Source organism: Psammomys obesus, unplaced genomic scaffold, assembly GCF_907164565.1.
Source record: "Psammomys obesus unplaced genomic scaffold, mPsaObe1.curated_primary_1811, whole genome shotgun sequence".
NCBI classification, from domain to species: domain Eukaryota; kingdom Metazoa; phylum Chordata; class Mammalia; order Rodentia; family Muridae; genus Psammomys; species Psammomys obesus.
The window spans coordinates 8476682-8502381 of record NW_026590767.1 but is presented as its reverse complement, the minus strand read 5'-3'; the positions used below and the strand labels follow the sequence as shown (position 1 = coordinate 8502381).

Genomic DNA, 25700 nt, shown 5'->3' with positions numbered 1-25700 from the left:
ATATTCAAAAGTCAGGGTGGAAAAAAATACATTAAAATTTTTCATGGCTCTGTCTACCAGAGGGCAGAATTAGCACATTCACTGCAATGATGAAAATAATTTACAATCTTTTACGACTGCATGGTGCTGCCTTAGTCTTGGTCACTACTGCTCCCTCTTCTGGATGTTAGGGCAGGGTGTCCAGCTCTCTGCAGTTAGTGTGGATAAACAGCAGCCAGTGCAGAACGCATCACCGCCAGCAGGAGAAGCTTTTTGGTTTAAGCTTTTTGGTTGCATTTTCCAAGGCTGTGAAGAGCTCTTTGGCCAGTGAGGGGAGCCATTGGACTGGCACAAGAGTTCTCTAAGCGCTAAAGCACACTGATGTGAGAGACCTTCACTTCCTGACAAGTCTTTCCTAATTGCTACAAAAGGCCCATGTGTTAAAGAAAGGGATTTAAAGGAATTAGTGACAGTGACCAAATGCAAAGACATAGTCTACACCCAAACATCACTACAAAGACACATTTAACACACAATCATTTTTAGCTGAATTTGAAGTTTATTGCCTTCTATGTTTCATGTTAAATGTAACGTATGTTTCTTCAGCACAACTTTGTGAAACACACAGAGCAAAGCTGAGTGAGTCCCATTTCTACTCCTAGTCCACTTTTCAGGAATCATCAACTGTTCCACTGTAATTAAATACTTCTTGCAGTCCTTGGACACCATGCATAACATTTACTAATTTTCTCCTTTCAGTATAGGCAGCAATTCGCCGTTGTCTTTCAGTTCCTAAAAATTAAAAAAAAAAAAAGCATATATGCATATGAGTATATAGTCATACAAAAAAAAATCTAAGCAACAAGCTTTTACCTGTATCTGACACTAAAAGGACACCTACTGAGCTTAGCCTACAAGCTTTCAACATGCCAACATTCTTGCACCATAAAATAGAATACAAGTCTCAACAATAGAACAGTGGTCTAACATGCCAAAGCCCTGGGTTCAAGTCTTCTCCTCCCCTCCTCTCTGTGTAAGTAAAACTGAATACAAACTATAAGTTAGAATTTATTTTCAAGCTAAAAAGAGTCATCTTTTTGTATTCATGGAGACTGACTGTGGGCTCACTCCTTATAGAAAATAGTATGTAGAAGACAGCCAGCTGGGCATGGTAATATACAACCTTTAATGCCAGCGCTTAGGAAACAGAGGCAACTGGATCTCCATGAATTCGAGGCCAACCTGTTCTACAAAGCAAGTTCCAGGACAGCCAGGGATATTAACATAGAGAAACCTTGTCTTGAAAAGCAAAACAAAACAACAAAGACACAGCCCACACCACTCCCATACTGAACTTGGTCTTCAAGTTATGATGTAAATGTCACTGTGCTGTGTTGCTTGGGAAATAATGACATGGAAAAAACACTGATACATTGTTGGGAGCATGAAGGTCCTTGCACATACAGATCTCCAGGGAAACTGGGAATGTTAAGCATGCAAGACTCTTTTCAAAGGAAAATACGTAAAATCTGTTCTTCCACCTGGAAACTAGGAGCTAGATGGTATTAATAGTCCAGTGATCTGCAACATTTGTTAAGCCGGGCCATGTCAAGCCTCTACAAGACTGAAGATACCTAATAGTTTAAATGACCCTTATATTATCTATATAGTCAGAGGCTCCCCAAGCTCCCCCAACCAGGACCCGAGGTGTCTAATAGACCAAATAACTGTTCTACGTTATCTATATGAATGAGACCAAGACAGATCCTTCCTTAGGCCCTCAAGCTAGTACAGGTAGCCTAACTCTATAATCTATCTTCTTGGAAGAAATGACATGTACTTTGAGTTCTTTCAATGTAATTATGCTTTCTTGTGTACTGGGAACTATATTGTACCAGGAAACCTTTTTCCATATTATCCTAGGTTTAAATTTGTTGTCAATAAACTGCCTGGCATCAGACTCTCCAAAGTTTGATCCAGATTAAAAAAGATCACACTGAAAAGAGTTTTCATTTTCCCTCTTCATAGTTTGTTTCTCTTCCTGAAATGACAACTGAAAGGACTCCTCAGTACATGCTCACTACAGACTTAAAAAAAAAAAAATTTGAGTCAGAGTTTCATCATGTAGCTCTGGCTGTTCCAGAACTCACTAAGTAGCCAACTAACAGAAATCTGCCTTCCTTTGCAAGTCAAGTGCTGGGATTAAAGGCATGTACACCACCAGGTATGACCTCTACAGGTTAAATTAAAAATAAAAATATAAAAATAAATAAATAAACCTCTTATCTTAAGTGGTTGAATCTGTACATGTTGAACTCAAAAGATGGGAGGGCTGGCAAATAATCTCAGATTATAAAGTTAAAAGGGTGTTCTAGACCAACAGATTAGTGAGCACAAAGCGACTGAGTCAAGGTAACCACAGGTCAGACATAACAGATCAGGTAGTCTTCAGTAGTATTTGGTCTTCTCCTCACACAAACTAACACCCTGCTACATCAGTCCATTTTTCTGATTTTCAGGTTTGTATCTAAGCTATGGTGGAAAGTGGATGAACTCTACATAATAAGAAGAATCTTTCCTTCCAAGACTGCACAGGAGAGCTTCTCTCTGCTGAGAAGAGGCAGCTCACACATCTTTGCTAGGCATTTTAAGTCATTCAACCAAAGGTCCAAGTTCAAGCACTCCACGGTTTGTCTAGTGCCTGTTAGTAGCTGCCTCTTCCAGGATACCAGACTGAACAAGTCACTTGAGTTACTGACTCAGTCCACAAAAAGTACCAATGCTCGAACAGAGGCTAATCAAAATTACCATATAGAATGTGATTAATGAACAGATAACAACTTCACTCTTCAGGAAACACAAAGTTATAGCTCCACAAACTTTCAAGAAAAAATAGGAGAAGCATCAACTTGTAAGTGTTCTAAACAGAGATCATAAAGTCATACAGTATTCAAAAGGTTATATCTACTTCCTGGTCTCCCAATACCTCTTGCCTAAGGCATGGGCAGTGAGACATTCAGGCAAGAACAGACTCAAAAACATCTGAGATCTAAAGACAGTTTGTGTCTTATTAAGATATCTACTTACATATGATGTGTGTGGACCTAGATATTAAAGTAACAAATGTATACTTGCCTTGTTGTTTCAGGGCTAGTAAAAGCTAGTTTTCTTTTCCTCCTTTATACCATTTACTATAAAAACTGAATCTCTACCTTATTTTTTTTTTCCTACCTTATTTTCACATCAAACTCTGCACTTGGTAGAACACAAAGCCTGCCCTGTAAGAGCAAGACAAAGCGGCCCTGCAGCTTCCTCCAGTCCTGATGTCATAGATATGTTGGCTGCTCCAGATACTGAGTTTCTCCACATTATAAAAGCCTGTTTTAAAAGTTTTTACTTCATAATGCTAACTACTTTTACAAAATTGTTTTCCACTTACAACTCTGAGAAACTTTCCTGAACAATCAGAAGGCCTAAGGGCAGTCTTTAGGCCTGGAGAAGGAGCTAAGCTGTCCCACAATTAGCTAGTTCACACCCTCAACACACTGACCAAGGTGGATGGCAGTGGGATAGAGTGGGGCTATCAAAGCTGCCTTTATAAGTTTGCATTAACCAACAGAGCTAGTAAGTACGGTTACTAGTAGATAAGAAATCCCATTGCTGGGTGGTGGTAGCACATGCCTTTAATCTCAGCACTTAGGAAGAAGAAATAGGCAATCTCTGAGTTCGAGGTCAGCATGGTCTACAGAGTGGGTTCCAGGATATCTAGGGCTGTACAGAGCAACAACAAAACAAAGGAATATAAGGACAGGTGTAGTGGCTCACACCTGTAATCTCAGCACTAGGAAGGCTGAGACAGACAGACTGCCACGAGCCCAACGCAATCTACAGAAGGAACTCAAAGCCAGCCCAAATTACAGAATAAGACCTTGTCTCAACAGAAAAATAAGAAGTGTATAATATACAGTACCCACTTTAAACATGATTACACTATAACAGCTAACAGAGTCCTAGCACTTAGCAGAGGTGACCTATAGCCACTATGGCATGGTGGCCAAGAAACTCTGGCCCATGATCTCCTAGTCTTCATCTTCACTCCTGCACCTGAGCACCATCAAGAGAAAAGGAAAATGGCCCAGAGAAACATTTATGATTAAAAAGAAAAGAGAAAAGAAAAAAGAGGAGAAGAGAAGAGAAGAGAAGAGAAGAGAAGAGAAGAGAAGAGAAGAGAAGAGAAGAGAAGAGAAGACAAAAGAAAAAGAAAAAGAAAAAAGAATTTTGGAGCAGAGAGCTGTTTCTGGCAGGAAGAATGCACTCATTTACAAAGAAGTTGAGCCCTGAAGGATAAAGATTTAATCATAGATGACATAAGAAAACCTAAAGTTAAGGGAACCAGGTAAAGATGGACTGATAGGCAAGAAAATAGGGAAGGAAGCTACGTTGCAGTTAGCATAGCAGGGTCCTCTGAGTTCATTTGGACACTCAGCTACAAAGTTTAACTCTCACTGGCAGCTAGCATTTGAAGATAGCTCAGAGCAGGAGAAAGCATGAGACACTAAGACACATACACAGAGGATGCTAGTGTGAAGATGAAGTAAAGAGGACCCAGACATTACTAAAGTTGGATGTTTAATCATGTCAAATACTTCAGTTCTTGAGAATGGCAATGAAAAGCGCTCACCTTGACAATATCCAATCCTCCAACAAGATCCCCTTTCACGTACAGCTGCGGGTAGGTTGGCCAATTTGAGAACGTTTTTAATCCCTGACGCACCTAAAGAAACAACAGCGATAATGAAGCCTTCCCACCAGACCCTGTAAGCAAAACTAAAACATGGGATGAAACAGAAAACCCAGAACTTACTTCTTCATCTTCCAGTATATCAAAAGTTTCATATTCAACCCTGCAAAAGAAGGCATTAACAGTGTTCATTTTAAACAAACAAAATAAAATAAAACCTATCTAGTGTTTTTAATACAGTCGAAGAGATCCACTGCTAACAAAACTCAATCTATAGAGAAAGCCTACTATAAAGCAATGGGAATGACTTTTATTGTCGGGCTTCATTCCAAGACAAAATTACTAGATTTTTGGGGGGAACACTAGCTACAACATGACCTGACAAAATTCTTATGAGAATTTATGGTATATATGTTAGTATAATATATACATATATGTGTATAATTATATATTATATACAACTTATATATATTATGTGTAATACATAAATACACATAACATTACCCCTAATATATAAACTATATATATTAGAAGGCTAAGGCATCTGCGTAGCAATCACAGGACAACTTGTAGAAAGAGTCAGTTCTCTCACTCTACTATGTGGGTTCCAGGGATCAAACTCAGGGCATCGGTCTTGGGAACTGATTTACCCTCTGTGGCATCTTGATGGCCCCAACAATTCTTTAAAAAAGAAGAGCCATTTTTTTAAAGGTCATATTTAGACTGTGCTACTGAACTGCATTACATCCTGCTCCAGATCTAAAACTTCAGAGAACAGGCTATCTATTCAAAGTATGATCAGAACATATATTGTAATTTGAAAGCAGCAACCATAAAACAAGAGAAATAAAACATTTGAAAATACAAAAGAACATGTGTTAACATCTCCACATTAATGAATTCAGTTTTAACCACAAAAATCAACCAAGGAGTCCCCACCTGACAGATCCATCCCAGCAGCTCCACCACAGGAAGAGACTGCAACAGCTCACCTTACTTTAGGCAAAGTACACCAGAGGCCTCATATCCCCTAGGACCTGAGTTATAGGCAGCTGAGAGATAACAGCTGTAGGTGCTGGGAACCCAACTCTCATCTTTTTAAAGAGCAGTGCACACTTAATCAGTGAGCCATCCTTCCAGCTCTGAAAGCACAAGCTTCTAAATAACACTTAGAATTTATGATAGAATCCATTTATTTCTTTATGCATGATGAGAACAAAGGCCAGAAAATTCCATTTTGGTGTCAGTTAAAGCACTCAAATAATATTATAAAAATTGGACAGTGTATGTCAATAAATAAATATTACACAAATAGGCTTAAACATTAAAACTGTGAAAGTATTAGTGGTAGAACTGAACACAAGATTTACATACCCGGTACTATTCAGTATTTCCAGAATTTGTTTGCTGAATCCACATTTTGCTTCCTAAATTATTAAAAAAAAAAAAAAAATTACATTGTAAATTTTTTTTTTTCTCACAGACCTAGTGTGTGGCCACTGACAATGATCAAGTCAGCACCCCAGCCACTCTGCTGACCCAGCTCCTATGCTACTTCTATCCCCCCCTCTGAAGTACTGGTTTGGGCTGGCATTATCCCAAACAATCTACAAACTGACTCTGGCTTTAACCTCTTAAGTTGAGGGACATGTAACAGCTTAAAATCCTTGTGGTAAGAAGTTCCTCTAAATCAAACCCAGATCACCTACACAGAATCACTTTTCTCTTGCTCTATGCAACATAGTGATAGAACATGGTTAAGGCAGATAATTGTTCTCCCATGCCCATGGACCTTTAGTCACTTTTAAATTTATCTTTGTCCTGTGGTATCAGCTATTTGAAATGATTGAAATCCTATGCTTTACTTCAGGCCACACATTCCCCAAACCCCAGCTACCTTGGGAAAGAAGCCTGACAATACACAACTTAAAAGCTCCCAGGACACCATTTTCTAGACACACAAATTCTTCCTAGACAGCCATAAGAAATGTGCAGAACGAAAGTCTGTGTTGAACAATCATGGAGCAAAGGACTGCTTACTTCATCATTACTACAAGTTTTTAATATGTTTATTTTTAATATGTATATTGTCCCAGTCACAGAGTCTGCGTTTTAACAGTGTAACCAATGTGCTAAAAATATTTTATTGTCATCCTTATTACTTCCAACTAGTTAGTTGTTTTAACTAATGGGATTCACTATGTTGGTACTACGGCAACCCTTATGACAATCTGATGTTGAAACAGTCCTATGGCATCATTAGATCAATTCACAAAAAGGCAAAGGGAGGTAAGGGCTTTCTGTGGTATCACCTGCCCGAGGTGGCTTGTCCAGAGCCTGGGCAGCTTCCTCCCACACCTCCTCACCTTTCTGAGCTTTCATCTCCTTATCCTGAGAGGAAAGCCAACTGCACAGCTTTACCTGCCTAAAGCTGAACAGCTGAAACTCAACAGCTAACTGCTTTTCGAAATTACCAATCTAACCCCAATCCAGTTAGATTTCGCCAATTAATGAGTGCAAGGGGACCTATCAAACTAATTCAGTATGTACTTTCATCAAACTACAAGAACCATCATATTTCATGATTTACTTGTTTTTAATTGCTGAGTATTCCATTGTGTAAATATACCACAATTTCTGCATCCATTCCTCAGTTGAGGGACATCTAGGTTGTTTCCAGATTCTGGCTATTATGAATAAAGCTATGAACATAGTTGAGTAAATGTCCTTATTGTATGGTTAAACATCTTTCAGATATATGCCCAGGGATGGTATAGCCGGATCTTGAGGTAGCACTATTCCTAATTTTCTGAGAAAGCGCCAGATTGACTTGCAAAGTGGCTGCACAAGTTTACATTCCCACCAGCAATGGAGGAGGGTTCCCCTTTCTCCACATCATCTCCAGCATGTGTTGTCACTTGAGTTTTTGATCTTAGCCATTCTGACGAGTGTAAGGTGGAATCTCAGGATTGTTTTGATTTGCATTTCCCTGATGACTTTAAGCATTTCTTTAAGTGTTTCTCTACCACAGTCTCTGGTATGAACTTGGTTTCCTGCTCTTTAATCACCTTCCCCTGGTGAGGTGGCCTTACTAGGCCACAGAGAAAGAGGATCCAGATAGTCCTGATGAGACCTGATAGCCTAGGGTCAGATAGCAGGGGAGGAGGAGCTATCAGTGGACTAAGGGAAGGGCATGGGGCCAGGAGGAGATGAGGAAGGGGGCTATAGCCGGGATACAAAGTGAATAAATTGTAATTAATAATAATAGAACCATTATATTACGAATGAGAATTGTGGTAGTTTTACTCTCTCATAAACCAGGTATCACAGAGCACAAGGGCCACTGATTATCAGTGTTTATTTTCTACTCTGTGGACCTAAAGACAAGAACCTCAGGACTAACAGTGTTGTACATTTGCCCACAGTCCACACCCTCAAACAAAGGGACAACAATTCAGATAATCAGCTAAGTGCTAGCAGTGTTGACCACTTCAGCTGACAAAGTTTGGCAGCAGAAAGAAATGCACCCTGCTGAGATGCTGATGATAAAGTCAAGCAAAATGGAGATTACTTTGTTTGATCTCCATAAGCACCAATTAAGGCCTGGATAACTTCCTGATACCACTACAGCTTCATTAGCTAAGCCAGAAAAAAAAAGACTTAACTGTCCCCTTGCTGCAGATGTTAACATCAAAAGAAATTACAAATAAAACCATTTCTGAGTTCTTTACCTGTTTGTTTCCTTTCATAAAGAGCATCACAGAAGCTTTATTGGTCAGCACTTTGAGCCTGAAGAGAGAAAATTGATATAAAATGGCTCAGCTCAATTATTAAACACCACTTCTGCTCTGCTTCATGAGTAGCAGGCATATTTGAGGGATAGCAGGATGGCGGCTCACAGCTTTGAGTGGCACTAAACAAGCAAAAGCACTGACACTTTCCTTTATTTCATTCTCTCCCTAAGCCACTGTAAAACATAATATGGCTTTTTAAGGCAACGAATGTTCCTTCAAGTTGCAATTTAAGCCCATCAACTTGTAGTACTAAAAAAATAATAATAACCAATTCAGTAAGGAATTATTCGATGGGGGGCCTATGTATCCAGCCATCTAAAGTTCTCAAAATGAATCAGTGAGAGTTTTCCCATCACGATGCTGTATAATGCTCTTCACACCAGAGCAGGGTCGCCAGGGTAAGAAGGCAAAATCTTAGCCCTCCAACTACTAACAGCTAAAAATCAACAGTTCTCATTTTAAGTTGATACTTCATATTTTATATGCTACCTGTCAAAAAGCACAATATAACCTGCTGTCAGGAATGTTAATCACCCAAATTTGAAACAAAGTTTAATCACAAATTTTTAAGAAAAATCAGTGTAGAGACAATGAGTCACATCATTTTCTCTTCAGCCTTCTAATATTGCGGAAGCAGCATGGGTCCAAATCTTGCAGAATAAAGCTGATGCCAGTCAATTGCACAGATCACCCAGGCCATGACACTTATACTTGTGGCTCCTCAACAGACATAAACCTAATCCAGCCCACTCACCAGATGATCTAAACACCTAGATCCATGCACAACAGCTCACTCTATTGTCTAGATAGGACCTTTTTAAATTACTACCCACAAATAAGCCAAACACTGCTTTCTCTACGGCTCTAGCCAGTATCTGTGCAAGCCTACAGCACAGGAGAGCTACAGGCAGCACTTTAGGAAAGATGTGATGAAGACAAGGCAACAGTAGCAAGAACAATCTACAGAGGAAAGCACAGTGCCCAGCCAATCCCGGGATATGAAATGCAGAGCCACTCTGGGAGCAGCACAGCCTTAGGGGGCAAGGACATCAAAGGGCTACAATAAAGACCACAAAGGGACCCCATGTAGTATCCATAAACACCACTATCTTCTTATCACAGACCAGTGGCATTGGGCCAGCATGGCATACATAGAATACTGTTCCTACAGACGAATGTCTTTTATTAAATATTTGTAGAAATTCTCAAAATGTAAGATAGCAAGAAAATTACAAACTCAAGCCCCAACTAACAGTTGATGGGCTCTGTTGAATTTCAAGATAAATTCTTTTCAACTGTTAATATAAAAATGTGAATTAATAAATTCACATTTATTATAACAGAGTCCTCTTCACAGGTCCCTCCATACTAAAATCCAACAATTCTATAAGACTTCTGAAGCAGGCTGTGATCCCTCATAAAAAGAAAGATGGTTTCACAGCTCCAGAGTCAGCCTGAGTTTTGTGACTGGCTTCCAGGAGACACTCAAAACCTTAGCTTTTCCCACTAAACTCTTACCACACTTAGGGACTAAACATGGCACTTTGGCGGCCCATGAAAACACAGGGGTGCTATGCTCACACAGAAGAGCAGGAACCAAATAGGGCCCTAGATCCAGTGAAAGTGACATTTCTGCAGTAGCAAGCATACTCTTCATGTTAGCTAAACCGAGCTAAAACATCTCCAGTCCAAATGAGAACAACCCGAGTCTACAAGACTAGGTGCTAAGAAACACCCCCAAGTTATGACCCCAACAAGGCAAACTCTGAATGCTGGGTCTCTACTCAAAAAGAACAATGCTACAACAGAATTTATAGACTAAGATATGCAAAGCATATGCTGCCAGCACTTACCTTTCCTCTAATTTGGGAGCTTTGGGACAAATTGTATCTAGCTCTTCTGATGCTTCCAGCTCCTGAAAGAAGCACATTATTACAACATAAACCACCTTGACCACCCCCAATGTGGAATACTAACAAATGCCTATCAGAAAACTGAATTCTCATTAGTAAATCTTGTGGTGCAATAAGAAGCAAATCTTATGGTGCTTTCAATTTATTATACTTTAGAAAAGTGTGTTCTAAACAAAATGTCTACAAAGAACCTAACCTTAATTATGTCAAGTCCTCCAATGAGCTCTCCAGAAACATAGAGCTGAGGATAGGTGGGCCAATTAGAATATGTTTTGAGCCCCTGCCGAACTTCCTCATCTGAGAAGATATCAAAACTGCTGAACTGAATATTGTGTTTGTGAAGGATTTCCACCATCTGCTTGCTGAAACCTGCAACAGAACAAGGAAATAGAGAATTCAGCATCTCTTATATACCACACAGTGTCCAAGGGAAAAATGCCCACCTTGCCTACACAGTGACTGAATCAACATAACTGGATAATAGAAGAGAAAAATAAATGCTAAAACTTATTTAGCCTAGAGTCTCACACAGCTAGAATTAACACATATATTAGCATAGTAACAGTGAAGAGTGGGGTGTGTACATATTAAAACTGATCTTTAACTGAAGAAACAGCACTGGTCAAAGAGCAGAACCATAAAAGCCTGGCACAGGCTCCACCCTGACATGGGACAGAGCTAGCTATAGCTGCTCTCTCTCCTTCAAGGACTGACCAGGACACCTACAACAGTTATTTTAACCACTGCTTGACCACAAAGAGACCCAAGTATAGTCTTCACTACCACTCTTGTGAGGCTGTACACACACTTGTGCAGGTGCTTCTCACCGTCACCTCTGAGCAGGAAGAATGGAATCAAAATCAGAAATGCTGTCTTTGGGTCTGAAGTGGGAACAGCACAATAAATGTTAAAGCCATCACCGTTGTTCTCAACTTATTTTATAAGTTGATAGATTCTTTCCTAAAACTATTTACATTCCTTATAGTGTGTAGTATAATGATTTTTTTTAAGCTACACTATACTGACAAATTTATGTCCCAGGAATTTATTAGACTTTGGTGAAGCCATCTTCTTATAGTGTTTATCATGAAAAAAGGTGTGAGCATCGGTCTCATGAACCTATCAGTCCAGGCTGAAAAGAGGTCACTTTTCTTCCCAGATGCTAATTCTTACCAATTAGATCTCCAAGTCTGAGCTTTCTTCTTTCTCATATCACCATTCTTTGAAACATTCTTAATTCACTGAAATATAACCTATTCTTCCAATTAAAAATTCCTTTAGGATTTCCCCATATCAACAATTACTTTCAAATAAAAAAAAAAAAATTATGAAATCAGCATAAGATTAACTGCAGTGGCTTTACCTGACATCACCAGAATGTGCATTTACTATTTAAAACATGGCTCTGAAGCTGAGCTTCAAGCGCATCCCAGATCTGCAGTTTGTTGAGATGAAGAACCAGGATGAGTGAGTAGCACATAAGCTGCTTCTCCTACAACTGAAGTGTGGCGTTCATGCACAGCCTCAAGTCAAACACTGTTTCTGAATGTTTTCACTCATCTGGGAGTTCATTAGTAAACAGCTAACGGCTGACTGCTGATGGTTATTCTGTTCCCAATATATTAGCTCGTTTCTACTGTAACTGGCTGAGAAAAGGCTTTATTTTGGCTTTAGGCAATTACATGCAGACTAGAAAGATTGATTGGTAGGGTTTCATTTTTAAGGGTTAAAGTGGCAGACTGGAAATGTTATGCTTAAGGATAAAGTAGTAATAAGGCTTTATTCTAATAACAAAATATTTATACACTCCTGAAGAAAAATGCATGCATGCAACAGAAGCACTTAAAAGTTAAAAAAAAAAAAAAATCACATTTACCACAAAAATCACCATTTCTATTTGCAGTCATTTCCACTTGTGACATGAGTAATAAGCCTAACTGCCACATTTAATAACTACCTAAAACAGACCCTTAAGAGTATTTCTGCACTTGTGCTTTGTTTGCATCTGACTCTCACTGCTGGAGCTCCCACAGCCAGACACCTAGCAGCTTTAACTGCAATAGCTACAGGAGTCCCCTCATCACCTCATTACCCTGCTGAAGGACCTCGGTGCTTTAGAAAACTTCCCCAAAGGTAAGCGAGTTCTCCTCCTATCCTGACAAGCAGCCAGGAGAGAGGCAACTCAGGTCTGTAGACTGAGACTCTCTCAACACCAGCTTGTAAGTCACCATAAATTCTGCAGATGGAGCCTAGCAGTAAAGCAGAAGGTTGGAGCTGCGGCTGTCCTGGTCCTAGGACAGCCAGGTTCTGGAAACAGCTTTTTCCCACCTTCCTGGATATGAAGCATAAGTATTATTCAAGTTTTTCTGGGCAACACAAAGCAAGGTCAGGGCCACTGATTCAAATACAAGTTCAACTCCACAACAGATGCTGAACCAGGAGCAAAGCAATGATGTCATTGTATTAATGGGAGATTGCTCTCAAAAGCAACTCTGCTACATGAGAGAAACCTCTTTAGTTCACAGAGATGATCAGTGTTTTCCTCAAGACACTAGCCTATACTCTTCACTGGACTGTCAACATGGAGCACAAACAGTTCTAGAGTAGGCAGGCTCAGAAAGCAAAAAGAGAAGTGAAGCTACTGTTTCCCAAAGACAGGAAATGAAAGATGAAAAGAGTGCACACCATTATGCACAAAAAAACAGAAAAGGAGGTGGCCAGGCCGTCCCCATGTAAAAGCTTTCCAGCTAACCCAACGTGGACACTTTATTAAATACTCTCCAATAATCTGCTTGCTGTATGTGGGCACATAAGAAACCAAAATATCAGAAAGAGATGCCTACTAGAACTGTTAGAAAAGTTATGAAGATGGCATCCAAACAGAAGACAGTTAAACCTTTATGCATCTAACAATCTCTTTACCTTTTTGCTTTCATTATCTAAATGCCTATAAATCTTGTTTTCAGATTAATCTAAAATGTTAAATTTTCTCTTTATTCTACTTGTAGTCTGAACGTCACAACATTAAAAAAAACTCAATAAAATACAACATAAATTCAATTTAGTGAAATAGAAAGGACTATTTCTAGATAAGCCAAATTCAGAAAGACAAGTAATATATTTCCCCTTGTATACAGAAACTAAATTTAAAATTGTGTTGTGTACCTTTGTATCAGTATACATGGACCTATGTGTTTTGTGTGTGTGCACGCCCGCATGTGTATGTGTGTGCGTGCGTGCGTGTGTGTGTACACAGATGGGAGATGTCACAATACTGGAAAGGAAAGGAGGGAAAGCTCTAGCAGACAAGTGAAACGCATGCAACAAGAGAACAGCAGGGAACTAACAAAGGAAGGAAGAGAACCAGCTGGAACTGGAAGGGGTTTGAGATGGTATGGGGTAGGGGCAAGATGGTATCACAGTCTAACGTATGCTAACCTAAAAGTTAATTTTTTAAAATTACTATTTCTACGTTTGCCACTAATATGCTTGAAAAATCCGAGGGCCCCTACACTGACAGACCTTCAGACAAGCCCCACCTCATCGCCCTCCAGTACAGCTGAAAGACAAGGTGGTACCTGACTTGTACCCAGTCCCTGAGCAGGGCCAACTTCAGTGGCAGGCCTGAAGCACAGCAAGTGACATACACACCACCTCTGCTGCCTGGAAACACTTTCCCAGTCAACTTTCCTCCTGCCAACTTCACTAGGTTATAAGAAAAGACTCAGAGAGTGCTATTGTTAGGTTTCAAAAAAGAGCAAATTGGATAAACGGTTTGCTATGTAAAACCTGCTATAGAGGTTTGCCCACATTTTACAGGCCTTCCTACTGTAAGCCCTTAACTAGAGGACATGAAGCATCAGAGAGAGCAACAGTTTAAACCCTATTAAAAATAAAGTAACAAGAAAGCACTGTGAAGACTCCTTGTTCCGTGTAGAGGGCAGACCCAGGAAGCTTTGCAATTCTGACTCAAAAAGACACTGCAAGGGAAACCTTTCAGGCAGAACTAAGAGAAAGGAATCACTTCATCTTTTTAAAAGAACATATAGTGATGCTTTACTGGTAGAGAAGTAGACTGCTTCCTGACCACAGAGGAATAGTTTAGAATGGAACACACTCAGAATGGCAGCATGGCTCTTTCCAGTCACACTGGACACACAGTAATCCTATCAACAGCATACCCAACTTTACTGCCACCTAGCTTAATAAATCCCCTCCAGCACAGTTAAAACAAATACCCTTAGAGTCTCAACAGACTCTAAGGCATCATCAAAAGGCATTAAAAACTCAATTATGCAGCATAATAATGTTGTAGTAGGCACAGTAAAAAGAAAACAGCATAGCTCAATACCAGAGGGGTCAAATAATTACAAAACTTATTTAAGAGTAAAACTACAAGCACACTTATGTACAAAAAGTACATGTCTCTATAAGCCAAGACTCTGTGATCTTTAATCTATTAACAGCTATCAGCTAGGAGTGACAGCAGTGAGTGGAAAACGCCATCATAAAAGCACAAGAGAGAAAGCAAGAAGACACAGGGCAGACCCAGGTCCTAATGAAAAACCCAACCTTTTAAATTACTAAATCTGAACACAAAGTTAAGGCTGCCAAGAAAGAAACCTGTTCAGAGCAAAACTACAGGCTCAAGAGCTAAGAGTGTTTCTGCACAACCATCAGGACTGGAGTTGTATTCCAGCACCCACATAACAAGCCACAAGTTACTACATGATTTCTAACTACAGCTCTCAGAGGATAGAGACAGGAATATTCATGGGACTTGTCAGTTTCCAGACACTGCCTCAAAGAAGCACATGGAAACTGAAAAAGAACCACCCAATGTCCTCTCCCGGCATACACACACATTCACAGACAGACAGACAATTAATTATCTTAAAAGGGCTAGACGGATGACTCAGAGTGCTTGTTCTTGCAGAAGACCCAAGTTTCAGTCTCAGCAACCATGCTGGGAAGCTCACAACTACCTCTACTTGCAGCTCTAGAGAATCTAGCACCCTCTTCCGCCCTCTTTTGTCTATATGCTATGCTCATACACAAAGACAGACAGACAGAGAGACAATACCTGCACATGCAGAAGACTCATTAAGAGATAGCAATATGGCAGATGGCTGGAACCTAATCCCTCTCAGGTCTGCCACCAGGTGAACAAGCTACCTTCATAGCTGAGGACTCAGATATAAAGAGCCTGAACCTGGTGATTTCCAAAGAGCCTCCTCCAGCTCCATGCCCTCCAAGTATATAGTATACCCTGGCAACTAACACTGATCTGTATGACGACACCAGGAAGTGGAACCCACCAAACACTACACACAACAGCACCCACGCAGGCAAGGACATTCTGTTCCAATCATCAGGATCAGCTTCTTACCACAACGTGGTTCTTGAGGTGTTCCCTTCATGAACAGCATGCAGGGGGCAGCATGAGTCAGCTTTTTCAGGCGAAGGTTGAGATCTTCTTTAAGATGCTCATTAGCACTAGGAGGAAAGGATCCACTAGACACGTGTCGCTGGACTTTTTTGGTCAACTCTGGGGCATTTGCACCATCTAACCGGTCGACTTTCTGAGAATTCTGAAGTTTGAAATGTCATTTAGAATAAAGTGGCATTCCTTCATTATCATCAATATTTTAGACTCCAATGTTATAGGAAGTACCTATAGCTCTAGCCAATTTTTAAAGTAACAATTTTCAATTGTTACTGAAGTGGATGTCTGCTTACCAACTGTCTGCTTCTCACCTAGAAACACTCACTTCGAAGCATGTTGGTGAAGCACTAACATCTCAAAATAAGACCAGCTTGAATGGACCTACTGCACACAAATGAAGTTTTGCAGAGCTGTGGTAAGTGGCAATACCCATGGGTGTCCTGAAGCACAGATTTGTACTTGCTTTCCAAGGAGTCATTAATCAACTAGAACCAGCGAGATGTCTCCTCACATCCAGGAATATGCCCTCAATAACCCACTGCAAACCTGGGTCAGGGAGCACTAGTCTGCAAGAGAAGTCTGGATTCTGGTCAGGACGCTCCAGTTCTTGCTGTGGGCTGCCCACTGCCCATGGCAAGCAACCAGCATGGTCCCCATCAGTGGAAAAAAAAAAAAAAAGAGAGTACCAGAGAAAGGTACAAGGCCAGGAGCAACCAAGGAGATCAGGAGAGGATAAAAGAATCAAAACATCCAGTCCCAGGAGCCACTCAGATGAACCATCTCTGGTGCCTCTTTCATCCTTACCTTGAAGAACAGGAAGGTGGGAACAGAACTAATTTCATATTTTTCAGATACTTCAGGAACAGCTTCCGCTTCCAGCTTTAAAATAAAAGAATCCAAGCTTCATTATTACTGGTCCTTTTTCTATTTTGATATGTAAATCAGTTTCACATGCACTGTCCCTTCAAGTCCATGGTATTTTAAGACTATAGGACAAAAGTTTATGACACATTTACATTTAAATGAGACTCACTGGGCTGGCATGTCATCCACGGAGTCTGCAGTGTCAAAACAGGTTCAGAGGTTTTTATTTTGTTGCACATTTCAAAAGATGCCTGGAGGCTGTGAATAAAATTTTTGGTGCACTAGTGACCTAGTAAATTTTCAATCATATGCAGCTACTACTATATTGAAATCCATAAATCACTGACCCCAGTTATGTCATGATTACAGTGCTTATTTTCTGCCCACAGCAATTCTTGCTGTTTGCTCTATTGACTAATTTCAAGAGGCAGTACATCATGACTGACAGTTGCAGCTTTCTGCAAATTATGAAGCAAAAAGGAGTATTTCTTCAATAAACTATTGATGTCTGATAAATTTTACTTTTAACCCCTGCATGGCTGCTAGACACCATGCAAACAGCCTACTACATTGCTTACACTCCAGTCTATTCAAACATGTAAACTCATTTTAACTAGATGACTACATTTGGTCTGATCTTTCTTTGGGGCCCCTCATCAAACATGGTATGATGAAGTATCTGGCACATGGGTTTCAAATAGATTTAGAAACACAATTTCTGGATAATTAGAACACAATTGCTATAAGATATTTACGTAGGTCTTTATAAATATACTTTGAGGGAAAACCAAGATATATTTTTCTCTCATAGGACTGTCAATTTAATATAAACTTTTTAAAACCAATAAAAACCTATATTCACATTATACCTATAGGAAATAAAATTTATTGATAAATTATATTGTTAAATGTGTTTAAAATATATATACTGAATTTTTCCAAGAGTGAAAGATTTCCACTGGGCTTGAAATATGATTTTTGTCTCTGCGGTAGCCAGTCAAGCTACTTGTGTTTGAATAATGCCTAGGCAGCAAAGGCACTGTCTCACCTGCCCTAGCTCATGCTACCTCACCATCTCACTTTTCACAGGCTTTGTAAGGGATACTTTTAGTGCCTTCTGCAAAAATTTTGTAATTGTTTCTATTTTTTCAAATGTACTTAATAATGATAAGGCTTTAAATCTTCATTTAGTAATAGCCACTTTCTCATGTGATAAAAGGGCAGAAGGAGAAAGCACAATGTTTGTCTGACACAAACATTTAGAACTGACTAGTTTTAGAAATGTGTGTGCTATTTTCCTTCTTTGGTGCAGTTCCATACTCAGACCAATGGTGCCCACAATGTCACCCAGCAGCTCACTCTTTTCTTTAACTCTCTGATCAGCTAAGCATTGCTCAGAAAGAGACCCTATTTCCAGTGCACCTGAACAACACTAAGAGGACACATGTTCTTAGACCAGAACTCTTAACATGGGCCTATATGTTTAAAGTAGATCTCTGCTGCCATTCCTGCCTAAGGAGCACTAAAAGTGCCTCCCCTCAAATTCTGGCCTCCAGAAGACTAGCTATTCTCAGAGACATTGGGACAGACAAACACACAAGAGGGGATAGGATTTCCGCTACAGCTACAACAGTTTTCCAAAACATCAGTACCATCTGATTTCCTAACACCTTTGTACAGCTAGGGTAGAGGCTGCCAGGATTTGTGTAGTATGTCCATAGCCCTGGGTATGATCCCCAACACCACTGAAAAGAAGCTTTGCAGTACTCAAAATTATTGGAAAATATGGCTCTAATACAGTATAATGGTCTTAGTAATGAAAACAGAAAATGTTTTTAAATGACCTGCATTTCCAAGAGTTCAAAGCTACCTTTCATAAACAGCCAACTCCATACCATGAGCCCTTCTACAAACTAGATGAATAATCCTAATAACCATCATTTTTAGACATGCCAATAAGGATGTATCACCCAGCAAGAGGCATCTATAAGGAAGACTCATCTATCCTCAAACCCTAAGAGCACCACCCAACAGGGTAAGGCCTCTACAGAACAAAAACAACAAAGGAAAGATAAGTTCACACTCTCTTCTTAGACTGGACCATCATCTCCTCCCATGGAGGAGAGTAAGAGGAAGTCAGGAGGACAGGTAGACGCACAGGAAGTGGAAAGGAGGGACACTGAGTTCAAGGGATTTTTGGAGGGTTTTGAGAAGTTTTCTTCTGGGTCGTTGGCTGAGTAGGAAGGTCAGCTGGGTGTTTTCTCTGCCTCTCTAGCAGGCTTTCACCCCAGCATCTGGCTCCTGACTTTTCACTGGTAAAATCAAACAATTGAGATTTAGTTAAAAAACAAGTTACTGTAAGCTAGATAATGCCTGGTATTTAGCAAACTAATTCATATACTTCTGGCAATAGCCAGCACTGTCATCTCAATTATTTTATACAGAACAATTATGCAGACATCTGGAAACTAAGCAGAACAAACTGTATCTTTAAGACACTTGCCTATTTCAGAGCAGGAATAAATCAGATGTTAAAGAAACCTTTTTTTTTTTTTTAAGATTTATGTTTTTGTTTTTTTATCATATGTGTATGAGTCCTTGCCTGCATATATATATATGAGCACTGTGTGTTTGCCTGGTGCCCACAGGTCAGAGGAAGGAGTCAGATGCGCTGGAACTGGAATTACAGGCAGTTATGAGCCACAATATGGGTGCTGGAAACTGGATACAGGTCCCTGGCAAGAATATCCAGTGTTCTTAACTGCTGAGCCATCTCTCTAGCCCTGAAGGTTCCTACAATAGAGCTTAATGTAACTTAGTAGCAGAACCCACACAATAAGGGATAGTGAAGAGGGTGCAGAGTACAGTGATGTAACTTCATAACTCTTCCATATCCTGACACCACAGCAGCCACTACACCACTGGTTCTCAACCTTCCTAACACTGTAATCATTTAATACAGTTCCTCATGTTGTAGTGGCCCCCAACCATAAAATTATGTTTGCTGATACTTCATGTCATTTTGCTACTGTTATGAATCATAATGTAAATATCTATGTTTCCCAATAGTCTTAGGCAACCCCTGTGAAAAGGCCATTCGCAAGGAAAGGGCTTGCGACCCACAGGGTGAGAACTGCTACACTATACAATGAAATAATACTGACTAGAGCAACATCATAAAACTCTCCACAAATAACTGACAGTAATCTTATAGAGAGTTTAAACTGAAATGAAATTGTTAGTAATGGTCAGTGTCAACTCTCAGCTTGACAAAACTATGAAACAAATGAGAGATTGGCTTCTGAGCATGACTGTGAGGAAACTATTCTAATTACCTTAATTACACTAAGATGGAAAGGCCTACCCAATGTTGGGGCCATCAATCCCTAGGCAGGGGACCCTGGGCTATGCCAGTGAAAAGAGAGCCAAACATTAGCATGCATCATTCTTGCTCTATTTTGAATATGAATGTAAATGTAAGCAGCTGCTTCAAGTTTCTCCAGCAGACCCCTGCTAAGATAGACCTGAAATTACAAGCTAAATAAACCTTTCTCTCTTAAGTCGTTTCTGTCAGAGTATTTTATCAACGCAACAAGAAAGCAACTATATGACACGCGGCAAACGAGAAATGTAGAAGGGGAGGATAGGTTTTCTACAAACTGGATCTGATTTTTTCCCAACCTTTTCATCATTGACAAAGCCTTCTTTCTCCTTTCTCTCCCTTCCAAACATCATATTCTGAAAGATTCTACCAAACTGACAAATATGTATTCCCAATGGCATGGTAACAGCACCCAAGAAGCTGAGGCAGAAGATCTTAAATTCATTCTTCCACCCACCCATCCACATCCACAGATCAACAAAGTGTACTTCCATTTTAGGTAGAGACCTGACTATATTTTGAAAGGAAACAGCACCTAATAATTCAATTAGCTAGTTCACTCTATTCTGAGTAAGCCTGACTCTTTTTGGAAGGCATTAAACAACGGAAGTAACTCAAGTGTTTCCTCAACATTCTCAGAGATGTGAGAGCCTACAGAAGGACCCAAGTGTCAGGATCCAACTAGATAAGGCAGCAATTGAGGCAGGGAAGAGCCTAGCCCATTAGAGAGGTAGCACTAGTACAGTCCCATCACAAGTCAGGGAACAAAGACCTCACTAGAGAATGTGAAAGCTCAGCTTTCAGTCTGATGGGAACAAGCTTCAAAACTCTTAACAGAAATGTGTGGTTGATTTATCTGAGCCAGTATCTTATAAATTAGAAAACTAAGTTCTTGGTAGTTACAACGCATTTAGAACAACTTACTCAATTATCACCTACTAGGCTGGGGGTGAAGCTCAGTTGGTAGAGTGCTGGCCTAGCATGCAAGAAGCCCTGGCTTGGTCCCCAGCAGCATATACATAGGGCATGATGGCACCCACTATGATCTCATCACTCATGAGCTAGAAGCAGGAGGATCAAAATCTCAAAGTCATCCATAGCTACATAGTAAATTCCAAGCTAGTCTAGGATATATAAGGCTCTGCTTCAAAATATTACTACTAATAATAATTTACTTTGCATCAACCAAAAAAAAAATAGATTTTTTAAAAGATCACTTATTTAAATGACTCTGTGAATCTATCACCAAAGAAAGGAACAATCACTTTGTTTCACAGGTCAAAAATGCCAGGCAGAGATGGCACATACCTAACCCCAGCACTCGGGAGGCAAGAGGCAGGCCAATCTGAGTTTAAGGCCAGCCTGGTCTACAGAGTTGTTCCAGAACAGCCAGGTGTACACAGAAAAACCTTATCTTAGAAAAACAAAACAAAAGAAAAAAAGACAAACTAAAAACATCTTTTTAAGAAAGCAAATAAAAGTAGGTGTAGTAGGACATATTGAGGTGCCACCTACAAAAGGCTGATGCAGAAGGCTGGTTTGAGTCCAAGAGTTGAGACCAGCCTGGGCAACACAGTGAGACTCCCAGCTCAAAAAGAAAAAATAAAAAAGGCACTGATGGGGTAGAACATTAGCCTTATTCCAAAAGTTTTCAGAAGTCCTAATTAACAAAAGCACTGCACTCATCCCTTTAAACAGCAGGTGCAGTCAGGCTCAGCTATCCCTGACAATCCAAGTAACACCACACACCTCCAAGTCTTGGCTCACTGCAACACTTAAGCACTTGAACAACTTAAAATCTCACTGCCAAGTCTGGTACCAATGTGAGAAGCAATTCTATAGTCGCTTTAAATAAATCATTCAGATGGCAGCTAAGAACAGCGTGTTACCTAAACCAGTAACACTATACGTATGAAAGCAGACATGAGACAATTACCATCATCCTGACTAATTCTATGACTGAAGTGTTTAATCATTCATTTCACTTGTAGTCATTATCTTTTATCACTGACCAAACATGCAGTTTTAATGCCCCCTTCTATTATTTATATTGGACATTTTAGGGTTACCTTCTAAGGTTACATTATGCATTTCATCAGAATTTTAAATAAGTCCTTAAATTTTAAAAAGCTACCTATTATATTCATATTTGCTCTATCTGCATAAAGAAACACTGCGCGAATTCATACAAAATTAATATAACTGGTTACTTATGGAAAAGGACAAAGGGTTGGCAGGGAAGATAAGGAGTGAACCTTCTCAATGTCCGCCCTGCTATACTGCTCGGCATTTTGAGCCATCGGAACACAATACCTATTCAAAGCACAAACATGCTGTCTATACAAATGGAATCACCTACTATGCAAAGAAATGAAGAAATTAAGTGTCAGAAATATGACCTACAAACACCCAGCACTTTATATGGTTTTTAATCCCATATATGGGTATATTTGTCAACATGTATTTTGAACTCATAATTTGTAGTTTTATAAACAAGGTTTTGAGTTTGGTTTTAAATCCTAAAGATTCAGCATTGGAACACAGTGGCACAAGCCTCTAATCCCAGCACCTGGGAGGCAAGAAAACTGAGATCTTGAGGTTGGCCTGTGCTTTGAGACCCTGTCTCAAAGTAAATAAATAAACTCCAAGAATTAAGACTTGTGAATACAGAGTATCCCTTCTTTCCCAATAATTCATTGTTCTCAATATATATTTTACTCCTTTTTTAAGCCTCAATCAATATTACCTCCTGAATGACTAAGATTACAAGTGTAAAAGCAAATCTGCTAACCTCTAGGCACAGTCAGCAGCTTCCTCTTAGAGCCCAGTCTCTCAAAAGACATCAGGAAATGTAGGAACCAATTGAAGGTGGGGGGGCAGCTCAGTATATAGAGGAAGGGCAGAGTTAACCACTGACCCTTTGCAACCTGTTTATATATATACTTTCTAGAATCATTTTCCACAATATAGCTACCTTTTCAATGAAGTCTTAATTAACTACTATCAAGCCAAAATTATCCGGGGAGTTCTCTGATCTGCTTTTGCTATCAAACATTTCTGTCCTTTGCACATTCTGTAGCGATTTTTATACTATGTGAGAAATGCAATATTAAAAGATCTGTCAAAATAACTTGCTGCCAATATAACAATTCAACACAAAGTTCAAGCATTTAGAATTTCACAGCTTCTTCCTTTACATTATAAAATCTAATCTATCTTATAAGTCAGAAATAAAAGACATAGGACTGAAAATTTATAGTACCTTCGCAAATGAAACTTGAGGGTGTTCTTTAGCTAACTCTGCCATGACATCATTCATCTGAACACACTGTGGAGCCCATGGTGCCCAGAAATGGACCACGAGGAGCGACCTGTAAATCAATAAACATTTTTATTATAATAATCCTGGAAGCAAATATTGGTATAGATCAAATTCTCCTATCTAGGAAACCTCACTTGTACTGGGCAGAATCACTTCCAGTCTTCAGACTCTTTTTGATGAATATTCAAGTAAATGGAATTTCTTAAATCAAGATTCCGCCCCAGTAAGTGGTTCTAAATGTCCATCCATCTTAACTAACACACACGTCAAGTATATTTTTCAGACCCATGATGAAAGTGAAGGCTGTATTCCTTACAAGCGAGCTACTGCTGAGAAACGGTTGTAGACACACTACTACTCTCACATAGTACTGTGGCTAAGGGTACAAATTTGACCTTTGAAGAACAAAAGTCTTCTCAGTAAAGGCAAGCCAGAAGAAAGCAAGGCTGAGCTCACGGCTCACAGATGCCCTTTGCAGTTATGTTGCCAGAGGACCCTCTGAGCATCTCCAAAGAAACTAACAGTGGAGCCATTAGACTGGTAACTTCCTAGACACCTTAATGTTACCAATCTTAGTTATTGTCATACAAAACTACCTTCACAAAGACCTTTGAAACCACCTCAAATTAAAGTGAAACTTGAATTTACAGAATTCTAAATTAAAATAAAAGCCTCCTCCAAGGTGGAGGGAAAAAACACATAGCAATGTGTTATGTGGAAAAAAGACTCAAACATATTTACCTATAAGCAAGGAATGTAATAAGAAATGATAAAGGGGCCGGAGAGATGGCTTAGTGTGAGGAGTGCTGCTGCTCTATCTCAAGGACCAAAGTTCAAATCCCATCACTCATGAATGTCACAGTTCACAAACGTCTGAAACCAGTTCCAAAGTTCTGGCCTACATGTACTCACATAGATACCCACATAAATTAAAATAAATCTTTAAAAAAAAAAATGAGAAGTGGGACCCTACTCACCACAAAAGCTCTCATAACACACACAAAGGCATGAGGAAGGTTACAGCAGAAGGGGCAGGAAAGATGACACACCACAATCTAAGGTTGACTACAAGTTCTGGAAGTTCTGGCTTAGGCACTGATGGCAAGAAAGGAAGTCTACTAGAGTGTTAGTACCAGTGCTCAAGCACAGAGAGAACCCTGGTTCTCTACGGATCTAGGAACAAGAAATACAGAGCCAACTATGTCACAGTGGAGACAAAGGAGAATGGGGGTCAGTGTCTCTGGTCTCATCAACATCAAGTCAGGCCAGATGGTGGAAAAGAGAGAAGAGGCATGGCTTCAGGAGTTTTAAAACCAGAGCCTGGCAGAAGTCAAGGGAATGGCAAGAAGGAAGGAGTTACAACCATTAAAGGTAGCAACAAACTATAAATGATGCCAATTGCTAAAAGAAGCAGGAGCCCCCAGCAGCACAGGGAGCTGTCTGGGAGTGGCCACCATAACAATCCACTTCAAGAAATATGGACTGCACAGAGCAATCCAAAGGCATGAGGCCCAGCTTAACTCCAGTCCAAGAAATCAATCCCCAGATGCTTATATGGTGCAGGGACAATGGCAGTGCAGATGGAGAGTTGAAAATCTGAGGTAACTATAAGAGCAAGATTTCCAAGGAGTTAGGAAAGGAAGCTAGAGGAAAGAGAACAGTCTCTCTTCTAGTCCAAAGCCAAAGAATTAAGAACAGATTAAGTGATTTACAAGAAGAGGTGTGCAAGTGTACATGCAAACAGAACATTGTATACAAAATAAACAAATATAAAAAAAGAAGAAGCAGGAATGGGGAGGACTTATGTACTGGAAGTCCTGGTTTTGCTCAAGTATAAAGCTAGGTCATACACTGAAACAAAAATGGATGCCCAGTGTGACGCTTCAACCCCAGGATTCCAGAGGCTGAGACACAAGAATGATCAAGCATCCAGAGCCAGAATGGATACACAGTGAGTTCAAGGCCATCCTGGGCCACCTCAAAAATGGGGGTTGGGGAAACACAAAGACAAGGACTAACTAGTTAGAAATGATGAAGAGAAAGCCATCTAAGAGAATACAAAAGGCAAATAGGAGGCTCCACCTAAGATCTTTGAAGAGTGGGTACTTGGGTGTCAGCTGATAACAACTGCTCTATCAAGCAATGTTGTCTCTCCCTCAGGTATTCAGCTAGACAACATTTTTCAGTCCTCCTCAAAGTTATCTGGGAACTGAACTGAACTGAGTTCTAGCCTAGAGAACACAGAAACCATCCCTCATA

At 39.9% G+C, this 25700-nt stretch overlaps 1 protein-coding gene across 1 annotated transcript in view; it reads right to left on the bottom strand.

The window, feature by feature from the left end:
• Positions 1 to 515: 515 nt before the first annotated feature.
• The window catches only part of Glrx3 (glutaredoxin 3), a 30028-nt gene continuing 4843 nt past the window's right edge, over positions 516 to 25700 (bottom strand). The window contains exons 2-11 of the mRNA XM_055608903.1: positions 23382 to 23490; positions 16678 to 16752; positions 15817 to 16018; positions 10624 to 10796; positions 10368 to 10429; positions 8452 to 8509; positions 6095 to 6147; positions 4844 to 4883; positions 4661 to 4753; positions 516 to 771 (exon numbers count right to left, since the gene is read on the bottom strand). Coding sequence (XP_055464878.1) covers positions 721 to 771; positions 4661 to 4753; positions 4844 to 4883; positions 6095 to 6147; positions 8452 to 8509; positions 10368 to 10429; positions 10624 to 10796; positions 15817 to 16018; positions 16678 to 16752; positions 23382 to 23490 — 916 coding nt within the window. The 3' untranslated portion in view covers positions 516 to 720. The remainder of the gene's footprint in view (positions 772 to 4660; positions 4754 to 4843; positions 4884 to 6094; positions 6148 to 8451; positions 8510 to 10367; positions 10430 to 10623; positions 10797 to 15816; positions 16019 to 16677; positions 16753 to 23381; positions 23491 to 25700) is intronic.